Source organism: Chiroxiphia lanceolata, unplaced genomic scaffold, assembly GCF_009829145.1.
Source record: "Chiroxiphia lanceolata isolate bChiLan1 unplaced genomic scaffold, bChiLan1.pri scaffold_49_arrow_ctg1, whole genome shotgun sequence".
In the NCBI taxonomy this organism is placed as follows: Eukaryota; Metazoa; Chordata; class Aves; order Passeriformes; family Pipridae; genus Chiroxiphia; species Chiroxiphia lanceolata.
Window position 1 is genome coordinate 457,939 of NW_022476524.1, and position 21,667 is coordinate 479,605.

Below are 21,667 nucleotides of genomic sequence, written 5' to 3' on the forward strand. Positions count from 1 at the left end.
GGATATCCAAACTCTTGGACATCGAACCCCTTGGGCATTGAACCCCTCGGACTTCCAACCTTTTGGACATCCAAAATCTTGGACATCCAAAATCTTGGGCAACAATCCTCTTGGACATCCAACGTATTGGAATCCAATCTCTTGGACATCCAACCTCTTGGACATCCCATGGCTTGGGCATCCAACGTCTTGAAATCCAATCTCTTGGACCTCCAAACTCTTGGACATCCAGTCTCTTGGACATCCAATCTCTTGGACATCAAATCTCTTGGACATCCAATCTCTTGGGTGTCCAAAATCTTGGACATCCAACCTCTTGGACGATTCTCTTGAGCATCCAAAATCTTGGACAGCCAACTCTTTGGGCATCCAAAATCTTGGACATCAGTTCTCTTGGACCTCCATTCTCTTGGACATTCAACCTCTGGGACATCAATTCTCTTGGACATCCAATGTCTTGGAATCCGACCTCCAGGACTTCCAACCTCTTGACCATGCACTGTCTTGGCCATCCAGCTCCTTGGCCATCCCAACTCTTGGCCATCCAACTCCTTGGCCATCCAACTCCTTGGCCATCCCAACTCTTGGCCATCCCAACTCCTTGACCATCCCAACTCTTGGCCATCCCAACTCTTGACCATCCAACTCCTTGGCCATCCAACTCCTTGGCCATCCCAACTCCTTGGCCATCCCAACTCCTTGGCCATCCAACTCCTTGACCATCCAACTCCTTGGCCATCCCAACTCCTTGACCATCCCAACTCTTGGCCATCCCAACTCTTGACCATCCAACTCCTTGACCATCCAACTCCTTGGCCATCCCAACTCTTGGCCATCCAACTCCTTGACCATCCCAACTCCTTGACCATCCAGCTCCTTGGCCATCCCAACTCCTTGGCCATCCCAACTCTTGGCCATCCCAACTCTTGACCATCCAACTCCTTGACCATCCAACTCCTTGGCCATCCCAACTCTTGGCCATCCAACTCCTTGACCATCCAACTCCTTGGCCATCCCAACTCCTTGACCATCCCAACTCTTGGCCATCCCAACTCTTGACCATCCAACTCCTTGGCCATCCCAACTCCTTGACCATCCAACTCCTTGGCCATCCCAACTCCTTGACCATCCCACTCCTTGGCCATCCCAACTCCTTGGCCATCCAACTCCTTGGCCATCCCAACTCTTGGCCATCCAACTCCTTGACCATCCAACTCCTTGACCATCCCAACTCTTGGCCATCCAACTCCTTGACCATCCAACTCCTTGGCCATCCCAACTCCTTGACCATCCCAACTCTTGGCCATCCCAACTCTTGACCATCCAACTCCTTGACCATCCAACTCCTTGGCCATCCCAACTCTTGGCCATCCAACTCCTTGACCATCCAACTCCTTGACCATCCAACTCCTTGACCATCCAACTCCTTGACCATCCCAACTCTTGGCCATCCAACTCCTTGCCCATCCCAACTCTTGACCACCCCAACTCTTGACCATCCCACACCTCGGCCCCCCCAACCTCTGGCACCCCCCCCGCCCTCCCCGTCGCGCGTCATCGCCGGCGCGGCGCCGAGGAGGAACCGAAACCTCGGGGCGGCTAAATCGGGACCCCGGGGGGGGGGGAAGGGGGGAGGGGGAGGGGATTTGGGGCCGGGGGGAGGGAATTTGGGGCCGGGGGAGGGAATTTGGGAGCGAGGGTGTTGCCGGGGGCGTGCCGGGGGCTCCGGCAAACCATGGCCCGGCAGGAGACCTACGGCAACTGGTTGGGCCCCCCCGCGCCCCCCAAACGCCTGACGAGGCAACCCGGTGAGTTTGGGGGATCCCCCTTTTCCAGGGGCCTTCCCGGGGCCTTCCCGTGTCCTCTCCGTGTCCTTTCCGTGTCCTCTCCGTGTTCTCTCCGTGTTCTCTCCGTGGCGGCACCGGAAGGCGCGGGAAGGGCACCGTCGGCGTCCCGAGGACCAAACTCGTTGGGGGGGGCCCTGGATTTGGGGGGTTCTCCGGGTTTTTCCTTGGATTTGGGGCTTTCTCTGGGATTTTTCCTTGGATTTGGGGTTTTTTTCTCCCTGGATTTGGGGATTTCTCCAGGTTTTTCCCTGGATTTGGGGCTTTCTCTAGGATTTTTCCTTGGATTTGGGGTTTTTTTCCCCCCTGGATGTGGGGTTTCTCTGGGATTTTTACCTGGATTTGGGTTTTTCCCTCCTGGATTTGGGGGTTTCTCTGGGATTTTTCCTTGGATTCGGGTTTTTTTCCCCCTGGATTTGGGGTTTCTCTGGGATTTTTCCCTGGATTTAGGGAGGGTTTCCCTGGATTTAGGGATTTTCCCAGGGACTTTTCCTTGGATTTAGGGGTTTTCCCCCCTGGATTTGGGATTTCTCTGGGATTTTTGCCTGGATTTAGGGTGGTTTTCCCTGGATCTGGGGATTTGAGGTTTTCCCCAATTTTTCCCTGGATTTGGAGGTTTCTCTGGGATTTGTCCTTGGATTTAGGTTTTTTTTCCCCCTGGATTTGGAGGTTCCTCCAGATTTTCACCTGCATTTGGGGTTTTTTACCGGGATTATCCAGGTTTTTCCCTGGATTTTGGGGGTTCTCTGGGCTTTCCCCTGGATTTAGGGGAGTTTTCCCTGGACTTGGTTTTTTTCCTGGCATTTTTTCCTTGGATTTGGGGGTTTCTCTGGGATTTCCCTTGGATTTGTTTGGCTTTTCCCCCTGGATTTGGGGTTTTTTGCTGGATTTTCCCCCTGGATTTGGATTTTTTCCTGGATTTTTTTCCCCCTGGATTTGGGTTTTTCCTGGATTTTTTTCCCTAGATTTGGGTTTTTTCCTGGATTTCCCCCCTGGATTTGGGTTTTTCCTGGATTTTTTTCCCTAGATTTGGGTTTTTTCCTGGATTTTCCCCCTGGATTTGGATTTTTTCCTGGATTTTTTTCCCTAGATTTGGTTTTTTTCCTGGATTTTCCCCCTGGATTTGGTTTTTTTCCTGGATTTTTTCCCCTGGATTTGGGGTTTTTCTCCGAGTTTTTCCCAAATTCGTTTCTTTTTCCCATTTTTTTGGCAGGAATTTACTCCTCCACCGGGAAAATGTCCCCGGTGGGCGACTTCAGACCAGGTAAATCCCGATTTTCCCCCCTTTTCCCGGGTTTTTCAGGCGGGTGGGAACCAGAATTCCCAGGGGTCGATCCCGCCTCAGTTTTGGCTCCAAATGGGAAGTTTTTGCTCCCAAATTTGGCTTTTTTGGGGTCAAAACGGAGCAAAGAATCCCTCAAAATATCCCAGAAATTCCCAGAAATGGGAATTTGTGGCTCCTGGAAATGGGATTTCCACCTTTCCAGGCTCAAATCCGACCCCAGGGAGCAGCAAAGGGAATTTTCTAATAAAATAAAGACATTTTATTCTAATATTATCTGGAATACAATAGACTTTGTAGAAAGATTAGAATCAAATATTATAATAAAATAAATTTTAATATGATAGATATAATATATAATATATTGTAATATAATATAATAATATAATATAGATAATTCTATCAAATAGAATAAAAATTTATTATAAACCACAGATGATGTTCACTGTATTTGTGTTTGTATTTGTAATATTAATATTTCATATTTAACATTTAATATTTAACAGTTTATATTTTATATTTTAATATTTAACAGTTTATATTTTATATTTTATATTTTAATATTTTATATTTTAATATTTTGTATTTTGAGTTTTTTTATTTTCAATTCCCTGGCTTATATTTTATACGTTATCTTAATAAAAAATATGTATAAAATATATAAAACATGTCAATTTAAAAAAATGTCTGGTTATCTTAAGAGAAAATTGGACATTGTTTAAAATTCATCTTAGTATAAAATCATCTTTATTTTTAATTTAAAAATCGATTCTGATTATTATTTATGCTTCAGTTATATTTTTACAATATTTAGGTCACATTTATAGAAATATTTATGTGACAGGAGAGAAATAATTCGATAAAATTACATATTTTATATAAACTATTGCAAATTATTATGAATAAAAACTATTTGCATATTTAATAGATTTAATATTATTTATAATAAAATCTATCGATTATATATTATATGTAATTAATTATATATTAATTATATATTGTATATTATATATCAATACAGCATATGAGTATAAATATGAATAATTCACATTCCATGTGAATTAGGGAATTGTGGGATTTGAGGATAAGGGGGTAAAAATGGATAAAATCAATGTATGGGGAGAAATATTTGGGAAAACCTCCCGGGAATCCTCGAAGGGATTTGTGGGATTGGAGGATAAGGGGATAAAAATGGATAAAATCAATGTATGGGGAGAAATATTTGGGAAAACCTCCCGGGAATCCCCGAAGGGGAAAAGGAAAATTCCAATTTTTGGCGCTTTCCCGGCTCAAATCCGAGCCCCGAGAGCCTCAGACTTCCTCGGAATTTTGGGATGGGAAGGTCGAGGGGACGGAAGTGGATCCCAAATCAATCCCAAATCCTGATTTTCCCCTTTTTCCCCCCGTTTTTGAGGGTCCCTGGACAGTTTTGAGGACGATTACGACGACGTGTCCCTGGCGGAGTCGGAGCGGGAACCTCGGAGCAAACCCGGGACAGGTGAGGCTCCCCCGGGAAAACGGGAATTTTGGGGCTAATTCCAGCTTGGGATGGGAGTTTTGGGGTTAATTCCATCCTGGGATGGGAATTTTGGGGTTAATTCCATCCTGGAATGGGAATTTTGGGGTTAATTCCACCTCAAAAAAGGAATTTTGGGGTTATTTCCACCCCAGTGTCTGAATTTTAGGGTTTAATTCCATCTTGGGATGGGAATTTTAGGGTTTAATTCCATCTTGGGATGGGAATTTTAGGGTTTAATTCCATCTTGGGATGGGAATTTTAGGGTTTAATTCCATCTTGGAATGGGAATTTTAGGGTTTCATTCCATCTTGGAATGGGAATTCCAGGGTTAATTCCATCACAAAATGGGAACTTTAGGGGTTAATTCCATCTTGAAATGGGAATTTTAGGGTTTAATTCCTGATGGACCAGGATTAGACCCCCCAGGATCAGGATTAGGATCAGGCTCAGACCCCCAGGCTCAGGATTAGGACCAGGATTAGCTCCCATGGCTCAGGATTAGGACCAGGATTATCCCCCCAGGACCAGGATTAGGACCAGGATTAGACCCCCAGGACCAGGATTAGGACCAGGATTAACCACCTAGGACCAGAATTAGGCTCAGGATTAGCCCCCCTGGGTCAGGATTAGGAGCAGGATTCGCCTCCCAGGACCAGGATTAGGACCAGGATTCGCCTCCCAGGACCAGGATTGGGATCAGGATTAGCTCCCATGGCTCAGGATTAGGCTCAGGATTATCCCCCCTGGGTCAGGATTAGGCTCAGGATTTGTCCCCCCAGGCCCAGGTTTGCCCCCACCCCCCCTAATCCCGGTTTCCCTCCCCAGTTTACACCCTGGCGGGGTCTCCAAACCCTCCCCGGGCCGGACCTTTCCCCTCCGCCGGAGCCGTCGCCGCTTTTCCCGGGAAAGCCGAGCTGGAGCCGGAGCCCCAAGGCCGGGACCGGGATCGGGATCGGGACCGGGATCGGGATCGGGATCGGGATCGGGATCGGGATCGGGCTCCGAGGGGCCGGGGCCGCTCTGGGGCCGCTGTGTCCGTCCTGCTGGGGCTGAGCCTCCTGGGCTGGGCCCTGCTCCTCACCCTGGGCCTGCAAAAGCGTCAGTGGGGCCCCGAAAAAACGGGAACGGGAATGGGAACGGGAGCGGGAACGGGAACGGGGACGGGAACGGGAATGGGAATGGGAACGGGAACGGGAACGGGAACGGGAACCCGGGGGAAAGGGCCCCGGAAACGGGCGGGGTCCCCCTCAAAATCTGGGAATTGGGGGGTTCATTCCGGCTCCAAGGGGGGATTCGAGGGTTGGTTCCGGCTCCAAAGGGGAATTTGAGGGTTAATTCCGGCTCCAAAGGGGAATTTGAGGGTTAATTCCACACTGAAATGGGAATTTTAGGGTTAATTCCGGCTCCAAGTGGGGATTTGGGGGTTAATTCCACACAGAAATGGGAATTTGAGGGTTAATTCCAGCTCAAAGTGGAAATTTGAGGGTTAATTCCGGCTCCAAATGGGGATTTTAGGGTTAATTCCGGCTCCAAGTGGGGATTCGATGGTTGATTCCGGCTCCAAAGGGGAATTTGAGGGTTAATTCCACACTGAAATGGGAATTTTAGGGTTAATTCTGGCTCCAAGTGGGGATTCGAGGGTTGGTTCCAGCTCAAAGTGGGGATTTGAGGGTTAATTCCACACAGAAATGGGAATTTGAGGGTTAATTCCGGCTCCAAAGGGGAATTTTAGGGTTAATTCTGGTTCAAAGTGGGGATTTGAGGGTTAATTCCACACAGAAATGGGGATTTTAGGGTTAATTCCAGCTCCCAATGGGAATTTTAGGGTTAATTCCGGCTCCAAATGGGAATTTTAGGGTTAATTCCACACAGAAATGGGAATTTTTGGGGTTAAGTCCACATGGAAATGGGGATTTTTGGGGTTAATTCCAGTTCAAAATTGGAATGATGGGATTAATTCCACACTGACATGGGAATTTTAGGATTAATTTCGGCTCCAAATGGGAATTTGAGGGTTAATTCCACCCTGAAATGGGAATTTTAGGGTTGATTTTGGCTCAACAGGGGAATTTTAGGGTTAATTCCACACTGGAATGGGGATTTTAGGGACAATTCCAGATTAAAGTGGGAATTTTAGGATTAATTCCCCCTTTAAAGTGGGAATTTTAGGGTTAATTCTGACTCAAAGTGGGAATTTGAGGGATAATTCCACACTGAAATGGGAATTTTAGGGTTAATTCCACACATAAAATGGGAATTTTAGGGTGAATTCCAGCTCAAAATGGGAATTTTAGGGACAATTCCAGCTCAAAATAGGAATTTGAGGGTTGATTCCATCCTGGAATGGGATTTTTTGGGGTTATTTCCAGCTAAAAACGGGAATGTTGAGGTTTCATTCCGGCTCCAAACGGGAATTTCCGGCTTTAATTCCACCCGGGAATGGGAATTTCCAGGTTTCCCACCCCCCCCTTCCCTGCAGGATTCAATCCCAGAGGAAATTCCACACACCCCACCCCCGGAATTCCCCCCCCAAAATTCCCCCCCCCCCCGGAATTCCCAAACCGGGCCAAATTCCGGGAATTCCTCGGGATCCACCCGGGGCCTTTTCCTTCCTTTTCCCTCCAGACCGAGAAATTTGGGAGGAATTGCAGCTCCTGAGGTCCAACTGCTCGGAAAACCGGGAATCCAGTGAGTCCTTGGGATCCCAACCCGCGGGAATTCCTTGGAAAACGCCCGTTTTGGGGGGATTTTTGCCCATTTCCCGGCGGTTTTTCGGTGCAAATTAAGGGAAAAACGGGAATTATCTTCCCAAAATCCCCCAGTTCTGCTCCCTCTGTTCGTGATCCCAACGGGAATTCCGCCGGGAACGGGGCAGCTCGTCCCAAAATCCCAAATCCCGAAGGATTTCGCCCCAAAACGTTGGGAATTGGAGGGAATCCCAACCCTTGGGGTTTTATGGGATTGCTCCCGGTTGGGATTTTATTGGAAAAGGGGGAAAATCCGCCCCCTTTTCCCCCGGGAAGGGCGGAAACCCTTCGGAAAATCCGGGAAAAACCCGGTTTCCTTGGGAAAATCCGGGATTGTCGCCGAACAATCGGGGAATTCCGGGGTGGTTTGGGGAGATTCGGCGGGAACTGGGAGGGAACTGGGAGGGAACTGGGATGTACTGGGAGGGCACTGGGAGCACTGGGATGTACTGGGAGGGATCTGGGATGTACTGGGAGGGAACTGGGAGCACTGGGATGTACTGGGAGGGAACTGGGATGTACTGGGAGGGAACTGGGATGTACTGGGAGGGAACTGGGAGCACTGGGATGTACTGGGAGGGAACTGGGATGTACTGGGAGGGAACTGGGATGTACTGGGAGGGAACTGGGATGTACTGGGAGGGAACTGGGATGTACTGGGAGGGAACTGGGAGCACTGGGATGCACTGGGAGGGAACTGGGATGTACTGGGAGGGAACTGGGAGCACTGGGATGTACTGGGAGGGAACTGGGAGCACTGGGAGGGAACTGAGAGCACTGGGAGGGAACTGGGATGTACTGGGAGGTACTGGGAGGGCACTGGGAGTACTGGGAGGGAACTGGGAGCCCTGAGAGGGAACTGGGATGTACTGGGAGGGAACTGGGAGGGAACTGGGATGTACTGGGAGGGAACTGGGAGCACTGGGATGTACTGGGAGGGAACTGGGAGCACTGGGAGGGAACTGGGAGGTACTGGGAGGGAACTGGGAGCACTGGGATGTACTGGGAGGGCACTGGGATGTACTGGGAGCACTGGGATGTACTGGGAGGGAACTGGGAGCACTGGGATGTACTGGGAGGGAACTGGGATGTACTGGGAGGGAACTGGGAGCACTGGGATGCACTGGGAGGGAACTGGGATGTACTGGGAGGGAACTGGGAGCACTGGGATGTACTGGGAGGGAACTGGGAGCACTGGGAGGGAACTGAGAGCACTGGGAGGGAACTGGGATGTACTGGGAGGTACTGGGAGGGCACTGGGAGTACTGGGAGGGAACTGGGAGCCCTGAGAGGGAACTGGGATGTACTGGGAGGGAACTGGGAGGGAACTGGGATGTACTGGGAGGGAACTGGGAGCACTGGGAGGGAACTGGGAGGTACTGGGAGGGAACTGGGAGCACTGGGATGTACTGGGAGGGCACTGGGATGTACTGGGAGCACTGGGATGGACTGGGATGGCACTGGGCTGTACTGGGAGGTCCCTGGGTGTTACTGGTCCATCCTGGTCCATACTGGTCCATCCTGGTCCATACTGGTCCATACTGGTCCATACTGGTCCCAGTGCTCCAGGAGCTGGCAGCGGCGCAGCGGCGGCAGACTGGGATGGACTGGGCTGGACTGGGAGCACTGGGCTGTACTGGGATGGCACTGGGCTGTACTGGGAGGTCCCTGGATGTTACTGGTCCATACTGGTCCATACTGGTCCCAGTGCTCCAGGAGCTGGCAGCAGCCCAGCGGCGGCAGACTGGGATGGACTGGGAGGGAACTGGGCTGTACTGGGCTGTACTGGGATGGCACTGGGCTGTACTGGGATGGCACTGGGCTGTACTGGGAGGTCCCTGGGTGTTACTGGTCCATCCTGGTCCATCCTGGTCCATACTGGTCCATACTGGTCCATACTGGTCCCAGTGCTCCAGGAGCTGGCAGCGGCCCAGCGGCGGCAGACGCGGCTCCGGGGTTGGATCCAGCAGCACTTCCAGGAGCTCCAGGAGGTCACAGGTGACTCCCGGGAATTCCCGCCGGGAATTCCAGCATCCCCCCTGGAGTTTGGGGAATTTCTCCTGATTTCCCTCCTGTTTTCCCCCCCCTGGATTTGGGGAATTTCTCCTGATTTTCCCCCCTGGATTTTGGGAGTTTCTTCTGATTTCCTTCCCGATTTTTTTCCCCTGGATTTGGGGAATTTCTCCTGATTTCCCCCGTTTTTCCCCCTGGATTTGGGATTTTCTCTGGGATTTTCCCCCTGAATTTTGGGAATTTCTTCTGATTTTCCCACCTGGATTTTGGGAATTTCTCCTGTTTTTCCCCCTGTTTTTTCCCCCTGGATTTTGGGAATTTCTCCTGGTTTCCCCCCTGGATTTTGGGAATTTCTCCTGATTTTCCCCTGGATTTTGGGAATTTCTCCTGATTTTCCCCCTGGATTTTGGGAATTTCTCCTGGTTTTCCCCCTGTTTTCTCCCCCTGGATTTTGGGAATTTCTCCTGATTTTTCCCCCTGGATTTTGGGAATTTCTCCTGATTTCCCCCTGAATTTTGGGAATTTCTCCTGATTTCCCCCTGAATTTTGGGAATTTCTCCTGATCCCCCCCTACTTCCCCCTGGATTTTGGGAATTTCTCCTGATTTCCCCCCTGGATTTTGGGAATTTCTCCTGATTTTCCCCTGGATTTTGGGAATTTCTCCTGATTTCCCCCTGGATTTTGGGAATTTCTCCTGGTTTTCCCCCTGTTTTCTCCCCCTGGATTTTGGGAATTTCTCCTGATTTTTCCCCCTGGATTTTGGGAATTTCTCCTGATTTCCCCCTGAATTTTGGGAATTTCTCCTGATCCCCCCCTATTTCCCCCTGGATTTCGGGAATTTCTCCTGTTTTCCCCCCTGGATTTTGGGAATTTCTCCTGATTTTCCCCCTGGATTTTGGGAATTTCTCCTGTTTTCCCCCCTGGATTTTGGGAATTTCTCCTGATTTTCCCCCTGGATTTTGGGAATTTCTCCTGTTTTCCCCCTGTTTTTTCCCCTTGGATTTCAGGAATTTCTCCTGATTTCCCCCCTGTTTTTCCCCCTGGATTTTGGGAATTTCTCCTGATTCCCCCCCTGGATTTGGGGAATTTCTCCTGTTTTCCCCCTGGATTTTGGGAATTTCTCCTGATTTCCCCCCTGAATTTCAGGAATTCCTCCTGTTTCCCCCCTGAATTTCGGGAATTCCTCCTGTTTCCCCCCTGAATTTCAGGAATTCCTCCTGATCCCCCCCTCTCTCCCCCCCCCCCTTCTCTCCTTCCCGTGGGTCCGGGTGGTTCTGCGCTGGATTCCCGCGGCTGGATTTGGGAATTCCCGGCATTCCAGGGCTGCTCTGCCGGACCCTGGAGGGCTCCCGGCGCTGCTCGGCGGGGTGGCAGCTTTTTGGGAAGAGCTGCTACTCCTTTTCCTGGGAATCCTGGAGCTGGGGGGAGGCCCGGGACGCCTGCGCCGACCTGGGCTCCCACCTGGTCGTCGTCAACTCCGAGGAGGAGCAGGTTCGGGAAAACATTCCCGGGATTTCCGCCCCACTCCCACCCCACGAGGTCCCCGACCGGGAATTTGCCCGCCCTGGAATTTTCCTGCCCTGGAATTTTCCTGCCCTGGAATTTTCCTACCCTGGAATTTTCCTACCCAGGAATTTTCCTGCCCTGGAATTTTCCCACCCTGGAATTTTCCCACCCTGGAATTTTCCTACCCTGGAATTTTCCTGCCCTGGAATTTTCCCCCCCTGGAATTCCCCTACCCAGGAATTTTCCTGCCCTGGAATTTTCCTACCCTGGAATTTTCCTGCCCTGAAATTTCCCCACCCTGGAATTTTCCCACCCTGGAATTTTCCTGCCCTGGAATTTTCCTACCCTGGAATTCCCACCCTGGAATTTTCCCACCCTGGAATTTTCCCACCCTGGAATTTTCCTACCCTGGAATTTTCCTACCCAGGAATTTTCCTACCCTGGAATTCCCACCCTGGAATTTTCCTGCCCTGGAATTTTCCTACCCTGGAATTTTCCTACCCTGGAATTTTCCCACCATGGAATTTTCCCACCCTGGAATTCCCTACCAAGGAATTTTCCTACCCTGGAATTTTCCTGCCCTGGAATTTTCCTACCCTGGAATTTTCCCACCCTGGAATTTTCCTGCCCTGGAATTTTCCTGCCCTGGAATTTTCCTACCCTGGAATTTTCCTGCCCTGGAATTTTCCTGCCCTGGAATTTCCCCACCCTGGAATTTTCCCACCCTGGAATTCCCTACCCAGGAATTTTCCTACCCTGGAATTTTCCTACCCTGGAATTTTCCTACCCTGGAATTTTCCTGCCCTGGAATTTTCCTACCCTGGAATTTCCCCCCCCCTGGAATTCCCCTACCCTGGAATTTTCCTGCCCTGGAATTTTCCCACCCTGGAATTTTCCCACCCTGGAATTTTCCCACCCTGGAATTTTCCTACCCTGGAATTTTCCTGCCCTGGAATTTTCCCACCCTGGAATTTTCCTACCCTGGAATTTTCCTGCCCTGGAATTCCCTACCCAGGAATTTTCCTACCCTGGAATTTTCCCACCCTGGAATTCCCCTACCCAGGAATTTTCCTACCCTGGAATTTTCCTACCCTGGAATTTTCCTACCCTGGAATTTCCCCCTACCCTGGAATTTTCCTACCCTGGAATTTTCCTACCCTGGAATTTCCCCCTACCCTGGAATTTTCCTACCCTGGAATTTTCCTGCCCTGGAATTCCCCTACCCAGGAATTTTCCTACCCAGGAATTTTCCTGCCCTGGAATTTCCCCACCCTGGAATTTTCCCACCCTGGAATTCCCCTACCCAGGAATTTTCCTACCCTGGAATTTTCCTGCCCTGGAATTTTCCCACCCTGGAATTTTCCTACCCTGGAATTTTCCCACCCTGGAATTTTCCCACCCTGGAATTCCCACCCTGGAATTTTCCCACCCTGGAATTTTCCCACCCTGGAATTTTCCCACCCTGGAATTTTCCCACCCTGGAATTTTCCTACCCAGGAATTTTCCTACCCTGGAATTTTCCTGCCCTGGAATTTTCCCACCCTGGAATTTTCCTACCCTGGAATTTTCCCGTCCTGGAATTTTCCCGCCCTGGAATTTTCCCACCCTGGAATTTTCCTACCCTGGAATTTTCCTACCCTGGAATTTTCCCACCCTGGAATTTTCCCACCCTGGAATTTTCCCACCCTGGAATTTTCCTACCCTGGAATTTTCCCACCCTGGAATTCCCACCCTGGAATTTTCCCACCCTGGAATTTTCCCACCCTGGAATTTTCCTACCCTGGAATTTCCCCCTACCCTGGAATTTTCCTACCCTGGAATTTTCCTACCCTGGAATTTCCCCACCCTGGAATTTTCCCACCCTGGAATTCCCCTACCCTGGAATTTTCCTGCCCTGGAATTCCCACCCTGGAATTTTCCCACCCTGGAATTCCCCTACCCAGGAATTTTCCTACCCTGGAATTTTCCTGCCCTGGAATTTTCCTACCCTGGAATTTCCCCCTACCCTGGAATTTTCCCACCCTGGAATTTTCCTGCCCTGGAATTTTCCTACCCTGGAATTTCCCCCTACCCTGGAATTTTCCTACCCTGGAATTTTCCTACCCTGGAATTTCCCCACCCTGGAATTTTCCCACCCTGGAATTCCCCTACCCTGGAATTTTCCTGCCCTGGAATTTTCCTGCCCTGGAATTCCCACCCTGGAATTTTCCTGCCCTGGAATTTTCCTGCCCTGGAATTTTCCTGCCCTGGAATTTTCCCACCCTGGAATTTTCCCACCCTGGAATTTTCCTACCCTGGAATTTTCCTGCCCTGGAATTCCCTACCCAGGAATTTTCCTACCCTGGAATTTTCCCACCCTGGAATTTTCCTACCCAGGAATTTTCCTACCCTGGAATTTTCCCACCCTGGAATTTTCCCGCCCTGGAATTTTCCCACCCTGGAATTTTCCCACCCTGGAATTTTCCCACCCTGGAATTCCCCTACCCTGAAATTTCCCCACCCTGGAATTTTCCTGCCCTGGAATTTTCCTACCCTGGAATTTTCCCCCCCTGGAATTCCCCTACCCTGGAATTTTCCTGCCCTGGAATTTTCCCGCCCTGGAATTTTCCCACCCTGGAATTCCCTACCCAGGAATTTTCCCACCCTGGAATTTTCCTGCCCTGGAATTTTCCTGCCCTGGAATTTTCCCGCCCTGGAATTTTCCTACCCTGGAATTTCCCCCTACCCTGGAATTTTCCTACCCTGGAATTTTCCTACCCTGGAATTTTCCCACCCTGGAATTTTCCCACCCTGGAATTCCCACCCTGGAATTTTCCCACCCTGGAATTTTCCTACCCTGGAATTTTCCCGCCCTGGAATTCCCACCCTGGAATTTTCCCACCCTGGAATTTTCCCACCCTGGAATTTTTCTGCCCTGGAATTTTCCCACCCTGGAATTTTCCCACCCTGGAATTTTCCTACCCTGGAATTTTCCTACCCTGGAATTTTCCCACCCTGGAATTCCCCTACCCAGGAATTTTCCTACCCTGGAATTTTCCTACCCTGGAATTTTCCTACCCTGGAATTTTCCTACCCAGGAATTTTCCTGCCCTGGAATTTTCCCACCCTGGAATTTTCCTACCCAGGAATTTTCCTACCCTGGAATTTCCCCACCCTGGAATTTTCCCACCCTGGAATTTTCCTACCCTGGAATTTCCCCCTACCCTGGAATTCCCCTACCCTGGAATTTTCCTGCCCTGGAATTTTCCCACCCTGGAATTTTCCCACCCTGGAATTTTCCTGCCCTGGAATTTTCCTACCCTGGAATTTCCCCCTACCCTGGAATTTTCCTACCCTGGAATTTTCCTACCCTGGAATTTCCCCACCCTGGAATTTTCCCACCCTGGAATTCCCCTACCCTGGAATTTTCCTGCCCTGGAATTCCCACCCTGGAATTTTCCTGCCCTGGAATTTTCCCACCCTGGAATTCCCTACCCAGGAATTTTCCTACCCTGGAATTTTCCTACCCTGGAATTTTCCCACCCTGGAATTTTCCCGCCCTGGAATTTTCCTGCCCTGGAATTCCCACCCTGGAATTTTCCCACTCTGGAATTTTCCCACCCTGGAATTTCCCCACCCTGGAATTTTCCTGCCCTGGAATTTTCCTACCCTGGAATTTTCCTACCCTGGAATTTCCCCCTACCCTGGAATTTTCCTACCCTGGAATTTTCCTACCCTGGAATTTTCCCACCCCGGAATTTTCCCGCCCTGGAATTCCCACCCTGGAATTTTCCTACCCTGGAATTTTCCCACCCCGGAATTCCCGCTCCCACCACGGAAAATTGTGGAAATAATGGAAATAATAATGGATTGTACGTCGTGGAATTCCCGCCCCGGAATTCCCACTCTGGAATTTTCCTACCCTGGAATTCCCGCCCCGGAATTCCCACTCTGGAATTCCCAGTCCGGAATCCCCATCCCGGAATTCTCCCTCCTTGGAATTCCTTCCCTTGGGCCATTCCCACCCTTGGGAATTCCCGCTCTGGGAAGCCCCCTCTGGATATCCCACGCCGGAATTCTCGCTCTGCAACTCCCACCTTGGAATTCCCAGCCTGGAATTCCCTCCCTGAATTCCCGCTCGGAGATCCCCTACTCCGAAATTCCCCTCCCGGAATTCCCACCCTGGAATTTTCCCCCCCCGGGGAATTCCCCCTCTGGAATTCCCCCCTTGGAATCGCGGCTCCGAAAATTCCCCCTTCCTGCAATTCCCAGCCCGGAATTCCCAACCCGGAATTCCCCCTCTTTCCCCACGACTTAATTCCCCCCCAAAAACTGCTTGGGAATTCCCGGGAATTGCGGAGTTGGGGCCGTTTTTCCAGGAATTCCTGCTGGAGAACACGAACCGGAGCAGCTCCTACTGGATGGGAATGACGGACCAGGAGGGAAAAGGGAAGTGGGTTTGGATCAACGGGGAAAATCCCGACTTCAGGTAGGAATTCCGACCGGGAATTCCCAACGCTCGGGGGAAGGAGCCTCGAAAACCGGGAATAATCAGGGAGTTAGTGGGAAAAAGCCTCGAAAATCCTCAGAAATGGGAAAGAATCAGGGAATTTTTGGGAAAATCCTCAAAAATGGGGAATAATCAGGGAATTATTGGGAAAAATCCTCAAAATTGGGAAATAATCAGGAAATTATTGGGAAAAATCAAATTAATGGGAAAAATCCTCAAAAATGGGAAATAATCAGGGAATTATTGGGAAAAATCCTCAAAAATGGGAAATAACCAGGAAATTATTGGGAAAAATCCTCAAAAATCCTCAAAAATGGGAAATAATCAGGAAATTACTGGGAAAATCCTCAAAAATGGGAAATAATCAGGAAATTATTGGGAAAAATCCTCAAAAACGGGAAATAATCAGGAATTATTGGGAAAATCCTTGAAAATGGGAAATAATCAGGAAATTACTGGGAAAAATCAAATTATTGGGAAAAATCCTCAAAAATGGGAAATAATCAGGGAATTATTGGGAAAAATCCTCAAAAATGGGAAATAATCAGGAAATTATTGGGAAAAATCCTCAAAAATGGGAAATAATCAGGAAATTATTGGGAAAAATCCTCAAAAATGGGAAATAATCAGGGAATTATTGGGAAAATCTTCAAAAATGGGAAATAATCAGGGAATTACTGGGAAAAATCCTCAAATATGGGAAAATCCTCAAAAATGGGAAATAATCAGGAAATTACTGGGAAAATCCTCAAAAATGGGAAATAATCAGGGAATTATTGGAAAAAATCCTCAAATATGGGAAAATCCTCAAAAATGGGAAATAATCAGGAAACTATTGGGAAAAATCCTCAAAAATGGGAAATAATCCGGAAATTTTCCTCCTTCTTTTCCCTCTTTTCCCTCCTCCTTTTCCCCCCTTTTCCCTCCCTCTTTCCTCCCTTTTCTCCTCCTCCTTTTCCCGTTTTTTTCCTGCCCCTTTTCCCTGTTTTTTTGCCCCAAGTTTTTGGACAATTCTGGGCGAGGCCGAGGCCGAGGATCTGAGGAATTGTGGGATCATCGGCCCCAAAGGATTCTGGAGCAACGACCTTTGTTCCACCCCCCACCCCTGGATCTGCGAGAAATCCTGGAATTGCTGACCCGGATCCCGCTTTTCCCACTTTCCCCACGATTTAACCCTCCCCCAAAACCCCCAAAACCGCCAAAATCCCCCCCAAAAAAACCAAAATACCCCCCCAAATCCCTCCAAATCGCGGCAAAACCCCCCAAAAAAAACGATTTCCCCCCCAAAAAACCCAAAATACCCCCCCAAAATTCCTCCAAATCGCACCAAAACCCCCCAAAAACCCCAAATTCCCCCCCCCCAAAACCCCTCAAATAACCCAAATTCCCTCCCCAAATCTCTCCAAACCCCCCCAAAATGCCCCCAAAAACCCAAATTCCCCCCAAAAAACCCGAAATACCCCCCAAAAAATCCCTCCAACCCCACCCAAAGCCCCCCCAAAAAACCCGAACTCTCCCCCGAAAAAACAAAACACACCCCAAAATCCCTCCAAATCCCCCCCAAAAAACCCAAATTCCCCCCCCAAAATCTCTCCAAACCCCCCCAAAACACCCCAAAAAACCCGAATTCCCCCCAAAAAACCCAAAATACCCCCCAAAAAATCCCTCCAACCCCCCCCAAAGCCCCCCAAAAAACCCGAACTCTCCCCCAAAAAACCAAAATACCCCCCCAAAATCCCTCCAAACCCCCCAAAACCCCTCAAATAACCCAAATTCCCCCCCCAAATCTCTCCAACCCCCCCCAAAATGCCCCAAAAAACCCGAATTCCCCCCACAAAACCCGAATTCCCCCCAAAAAAATCTCTCCAAACCCCCCAAAATGCCCCAAAAACCCCGAATTCCCCCCAAAAAACCAAAATACCTCCCTAAAATCCCTCCAAATCCCCCCAACACCCCCCAAAAAACCCAAATTCCCCCCCCAAATCTCTCCAAACCCCCCCAAAACGCCCCAAAAAACCCGAATTCCCCCCAAAAAACCCAAAATACCCCCCCAAATCCCTCCACCCCCCCCAAAGCCCCCCCCAAAAAAAACGAATTCCCCCCAAAAAAAACCCAAAATACCCTCCCAAAATTCCTCCACATCCCCCCAAAACCCCCCAAAAACCCCAAATTCCCCCCCCAGATCTCTCCAACCCCCCCCAAAACCCCCCTAAAACCCCAAATTCCCCCCCAAAATCCCCCAATTCCCCCCAAAATCCAAAACTCTCCCCCCCAGAACCCCCTAAATCTTCGCCCTTGTCCTTCTTTCCATCCCCCAAATTATCCCCCAATAGAACTTGGATTTTTTTAATATGAACTAATTGGGCCCTTTTTTTTTTTTTTGCCCCAAATCACCCCCAACCCCCCTCCCCCTCCAGCCCCAAATCCTGGGAATTCTCAGAAACCCTCGGTGGGATGGAAAGGCTGATTTTCGTGAAGGACTTTTCAGCCAAAAATCGATGTGGTTTTTTTTGGGGGGAGGGGGGAGAGATGTGTCCCTTTAATTCCCATTCCAGGGGGGCTTCCCCCTTCCAGGCCTTGATATCCCAGTTCCAGGGTGGATATTCCCATTCCAGGGGTGGATATCCCAGTTCCAGGGTGGATATTCCCATTCCAGAGGTGGATATCCCGGTTCCAGGGGTGGATATCCCAGTTCCAGGGGTGGATATTCCCAGTTCTAGGGGTGGATATTCCCATTCCAGGGGTGGATATCCCAGTTCCAGGGTGGATATTCCCATTCCAGGGGTGGATATTCCCATTCTAGGGGTGGATATTCCCAGTTCCAGGGGTGGATATTCCCATTCCAGGGCTGGTTATCCCAGTTCCAGGGGTGGATATCCCAGTTCCAGGGGTGGATATCCCAGTTCCAGGGGTGGATATTCCCATTCCAAAGGGGTCGCTCCCATTCCAGGGCTGGTTATCCCGGTTCCAGAGGTGATCCCCCCGATCCAGGGGAAAATATCCCCATCCCAGTCCCGTCTCTCCCGATCCCAGTCCCGTCTATCCCGATCCCAGTCCCGTCTCTCCCGATCCAGTCCCGTCTATCCCGATCCCAGTCCCGTCTATCCCGATCCCAGTCCCGTCTATCCCAATCCAGTCCCGTCTATCCCAATCCAGTCCCGTCTATCCCGATCCCAGTCCCGTCTATCCCAATCCAGTCCCGTCTATCCCGATCCAGTCCCATCTATCCCTATCCAGTCCCGTCTATCCCGATCCCAGTCCCGTCTATCCCAATCCAGTCCCGTCTATCCCGATCCCAGTCCCGTCTATCCCGATCCCAGTCCCGTCTCTCCCGATCCCAGTCCCGTCTATCCCGATCCCAGTCCCGTCTATCCCGATCCCAGTCCCATCTATCCCGATCCCAGTCCCGTCTATCCCGATCCCAGTCCCGTCTATCCCAATCCAGTCCCATCTATCCCGATCCCAGTGCCGTCTATCCCGATCCCAGTCCCGTCTATCCCGATCCCAGTCCCGTCTATCCCGATCCCAGTCCCGTCTATCCCGATCCAGTCCCGTCTATCCCGATCCCAGTCCCGTCTATCCCAATCCAGTCCTCTCTATCCCGATCCCAGTCCCGTCTATCCCGATCCCAGTCCCGTCTATCCCGATCCAGTCCCGTCTATCCCGATCCCAGTCCCGTCTATCCCGATCCCAGTGCCGTCTATCCCGATCCCAGTCCCGTCTATCCCGATCCCAGTGCTGTCTATCCCGATCCAGTGCCGTCTATCCCGATCCCAGTCCCATCTATCCCGATCCCAGTGCTGTCTATCCCAATCCAGTCCCGTCTATCCCGATCCCAGTCCCGTCTATCCCGATCCAGTCCCGTCTATCCCGATCCCAGTGCTGTCTATCCCGATCCCAGTCCCGTCTATCCCGATCCCAGTCCCGTCTATCCCGATCCAGTCCCGTCTATCCCGATCCAGTCCCATCTATCCCGATCCCAGGGCCGTCTATCCCGATCCCAGTCCCGTCTATCCCGATCCCAGTCCCGTCTCTCCCGACTCCAGCGCCGTCTCTCCCGGCTCCCAAGTCTCTCCCCATTCCCGGGATTCCGGACTACAGCTCCCGGCAGCGCTGCCGCCGGCGGCATCCCAGGAATTTCGGGATGTCCGGGATGGCGGAGCCGCCTCTCCAGGCCCCGCCGCGCTAAAGGAACCGGCCCGGGGGGGGGGGGGAGGATCCCGGGGGGGGGGTCCCGGGGGGGGAATCCCGGGAATCCCGAGGAATCCCGGGATTTGGGGATGGCGGAGCCGCTGCTGCGCCGAACCTTCTCCCGCCTCCGGGGTCGGGACCAGCCGAGGGGGAAGAAGGAGGAGGAGGAGGCCGAGGATGGAGGTACGACCCCCCCAGGGGATGGGACACCCCCAAAAAAGGGACCCCTCCCAAAAAAGGGACCCCCCCGAGGGTGGGACACCCCCAAGAAAGAGACCCCCCGAGGGTGGGACCCCTCCGGGAATGGGACAACCCCCCCAAGAAAGGGACCCCCCCAGAGGGTGGGACCCCTCCCAGGGGATGGGACATCCCCAAAAAAGGGACCCCCCGAGGGTGGGACCCCTCCCAGAGGGTGGGAACCCCCCAAAAGAGGGACCCCCCCGAGGGTGGGACACCCCCAAGAAAGAGACTCCCCGAGGGTGGGACCCCCCCGGGAATAGGACACCCCTAAAAAAGGACCCCCCGAGGGTGGGACCCCCCCCGAGAAAGGGACCCTCCGAGGGTGGGACCCCCCCCCCAGGGGATGGGACACCCCTAAAAAAGGGACCCCCCGAGGGTGGGACCCCCCCGGGGATGGGACCCTCCCCAAAAAAGGGACCCCGCGAGGGTGGGAACCCCCCCCCCGAGGAGGAGACTCCTCCCCCAGGAAGGGAATCCCTAAGGAAGAGACCCCCCCATAGGGTGGGAGCCCCCCAAAAAAGGGACCCCTCGAAGGTGGGACCCCCCCAAACCCCAACGCCCCAAATCCGGGGGGTCCCGGCGAGGATGAGGAGGAGGAAGAGGATGAGGAGGAGGAGGAGGAAGAGGAGCCCCTGAGCGTCTCGGGGGGGATTTTGGGGGGTCCCGGGAGACCCTCACTCCTCCCCCTCATTCTCTCTCTCCCTCCACCCCCTTCCCCAATCCCCCAAATTCCCCCCCCGCCCCAAATCCGGGGGGTCCCGGCAAGGAGGAAGAGGAGGAGGAGGAGGAGGAGGAGGAGGAGGAAGAGGAGCCCCTGAGTGTCCCGGGGGGGATTTTGGGGGGTCCCGGGAGACCCTCACTCCTCCCCCTCATTCTCCCTCTCCCCCCCAGCTCATCCCACCCCCCCAAACCCCAACGCCCCAAATCCGGGGGGTCCCGGCGAGGAGGAGGAGGAAGAGGAAGATGAGGAAGACGAGGAGGAGGAAGAGGAGCCCCTGAGCGTCCCGGGGGGGATTTTGGGGGGTCCCGGGAGACCCCCCGGGCCCGGCGCGTACCTGCAGAGCCTGGAGAGGAGCAGCCGCCGCTGGGTCCTGGCGGCCGGGAAGGATCCCGAGGCTCCGGGAAAAGCGGGAATTTCGGCCGGGAATGGCACCGAGGGCGGGGGGGGGGCACATCTGGTACAACCCCATCCCCGAGGACGACGGCGACGACCCCCCCCGGGAGGGACCCCCCCCAAAAAAGGGCGGGGGAGCGGCGGGGGGAGCCGGAGGAGGCGGAGACGAGGAGGAGGAGGAGGAGGAGGAAGGAGACGGGACACGGGGAGGGGGTGAGTGTGCCCGGGGTCACCAGTGTCACCTGGACAGTGGCCCCAGTGTCCCCAGTGTCCCCAGTGTCACCTGGACAGTGGCCCCAGTGTCACCTGGACAGTGGCCCCAGTGTCCCCTGTCACCTGGACAGTGTCCCCAGTGTGCCCGGGGTCACCAGTGTCACCTGGACAGTGGCCCCAGTGTCCCCCGTGTCACCTGGACAGTGCCCCCAGTGTCACCTGGAGCCTGTCCCCAGTGTCCCCAGTGTCCCCAGTGTCCCCTGTCACCTGGACAGTGTCCCCAGTGTCACCTGGACCTCAGTGTCCCCTGTCCCCAATGTCCCACTTCCCAGTGTCCCCAGACCCTTCCCAGTGCCCCCAGACCCCTCCCAGTGCCCCCAGACCCTCCCCACCCTTCCCAGTGCCCCCAGACCCCTTCCCACCCTTGCCAGTGTCACCACACCCTTCCCAGTGCCCCCAGACCCTTCCCACACCTTCCCAGTGCCCCCAGACCCTCCCCAGTGCCCCAA

The 21,667-nt window shown here is 52.2% G+C and overlaps 2 protein-coding genes across 2 annotated transcripts; both read left to right on the forward strand.

The window, feature by feature from the left end:
* Positions 1-1,498: 1,498 nt before the first annotated feature.
* LOC116781633 (CD209 antigen-like protein 2) lies at positions 1,499-16,610 on the forward strand. The gene is made up of 8 exons (XM_032677293.1): positions 1,499-1,808; positions 3,058-3,108; positions 4,541-4,624; positions 5,471-5,613; positions 9,165-9,390; positions 10,727-10,896; positions 15,270-15,379; positions 16,401-16,610. Exons 1-8 carry the CDS (start codon positions 1,736-1,738, stop codon positions 16,534-16,536), a joined length of 993 nt encoding a protein of 330 aa, XP_032533184.1. The 5' UTR covers positions 1,499-1,735; the 3' UTR covers positions 16,537-16,610.
* Positions 16,611-19,554: 2,944 nt separating this feature from the next.
* LOC116781634 (rho GTPase-activating protein SYDE1-like) lies at positions 19,555-21,158 on the forward strand (the record flags this gene model as incomplete). The annotated part of the gene is made up of 2 exons (XM_032677294.1): positions 19,555-19,774; positions 20,723-21,158. Coding segments are annotated over exons 1-2 (530 nt in total), but the record flags the coding sequence as incomplete, so codon positions are not given.
* Between the last annotated feature and the right edge of the window lie 509 nt (positions 21,159-21,667).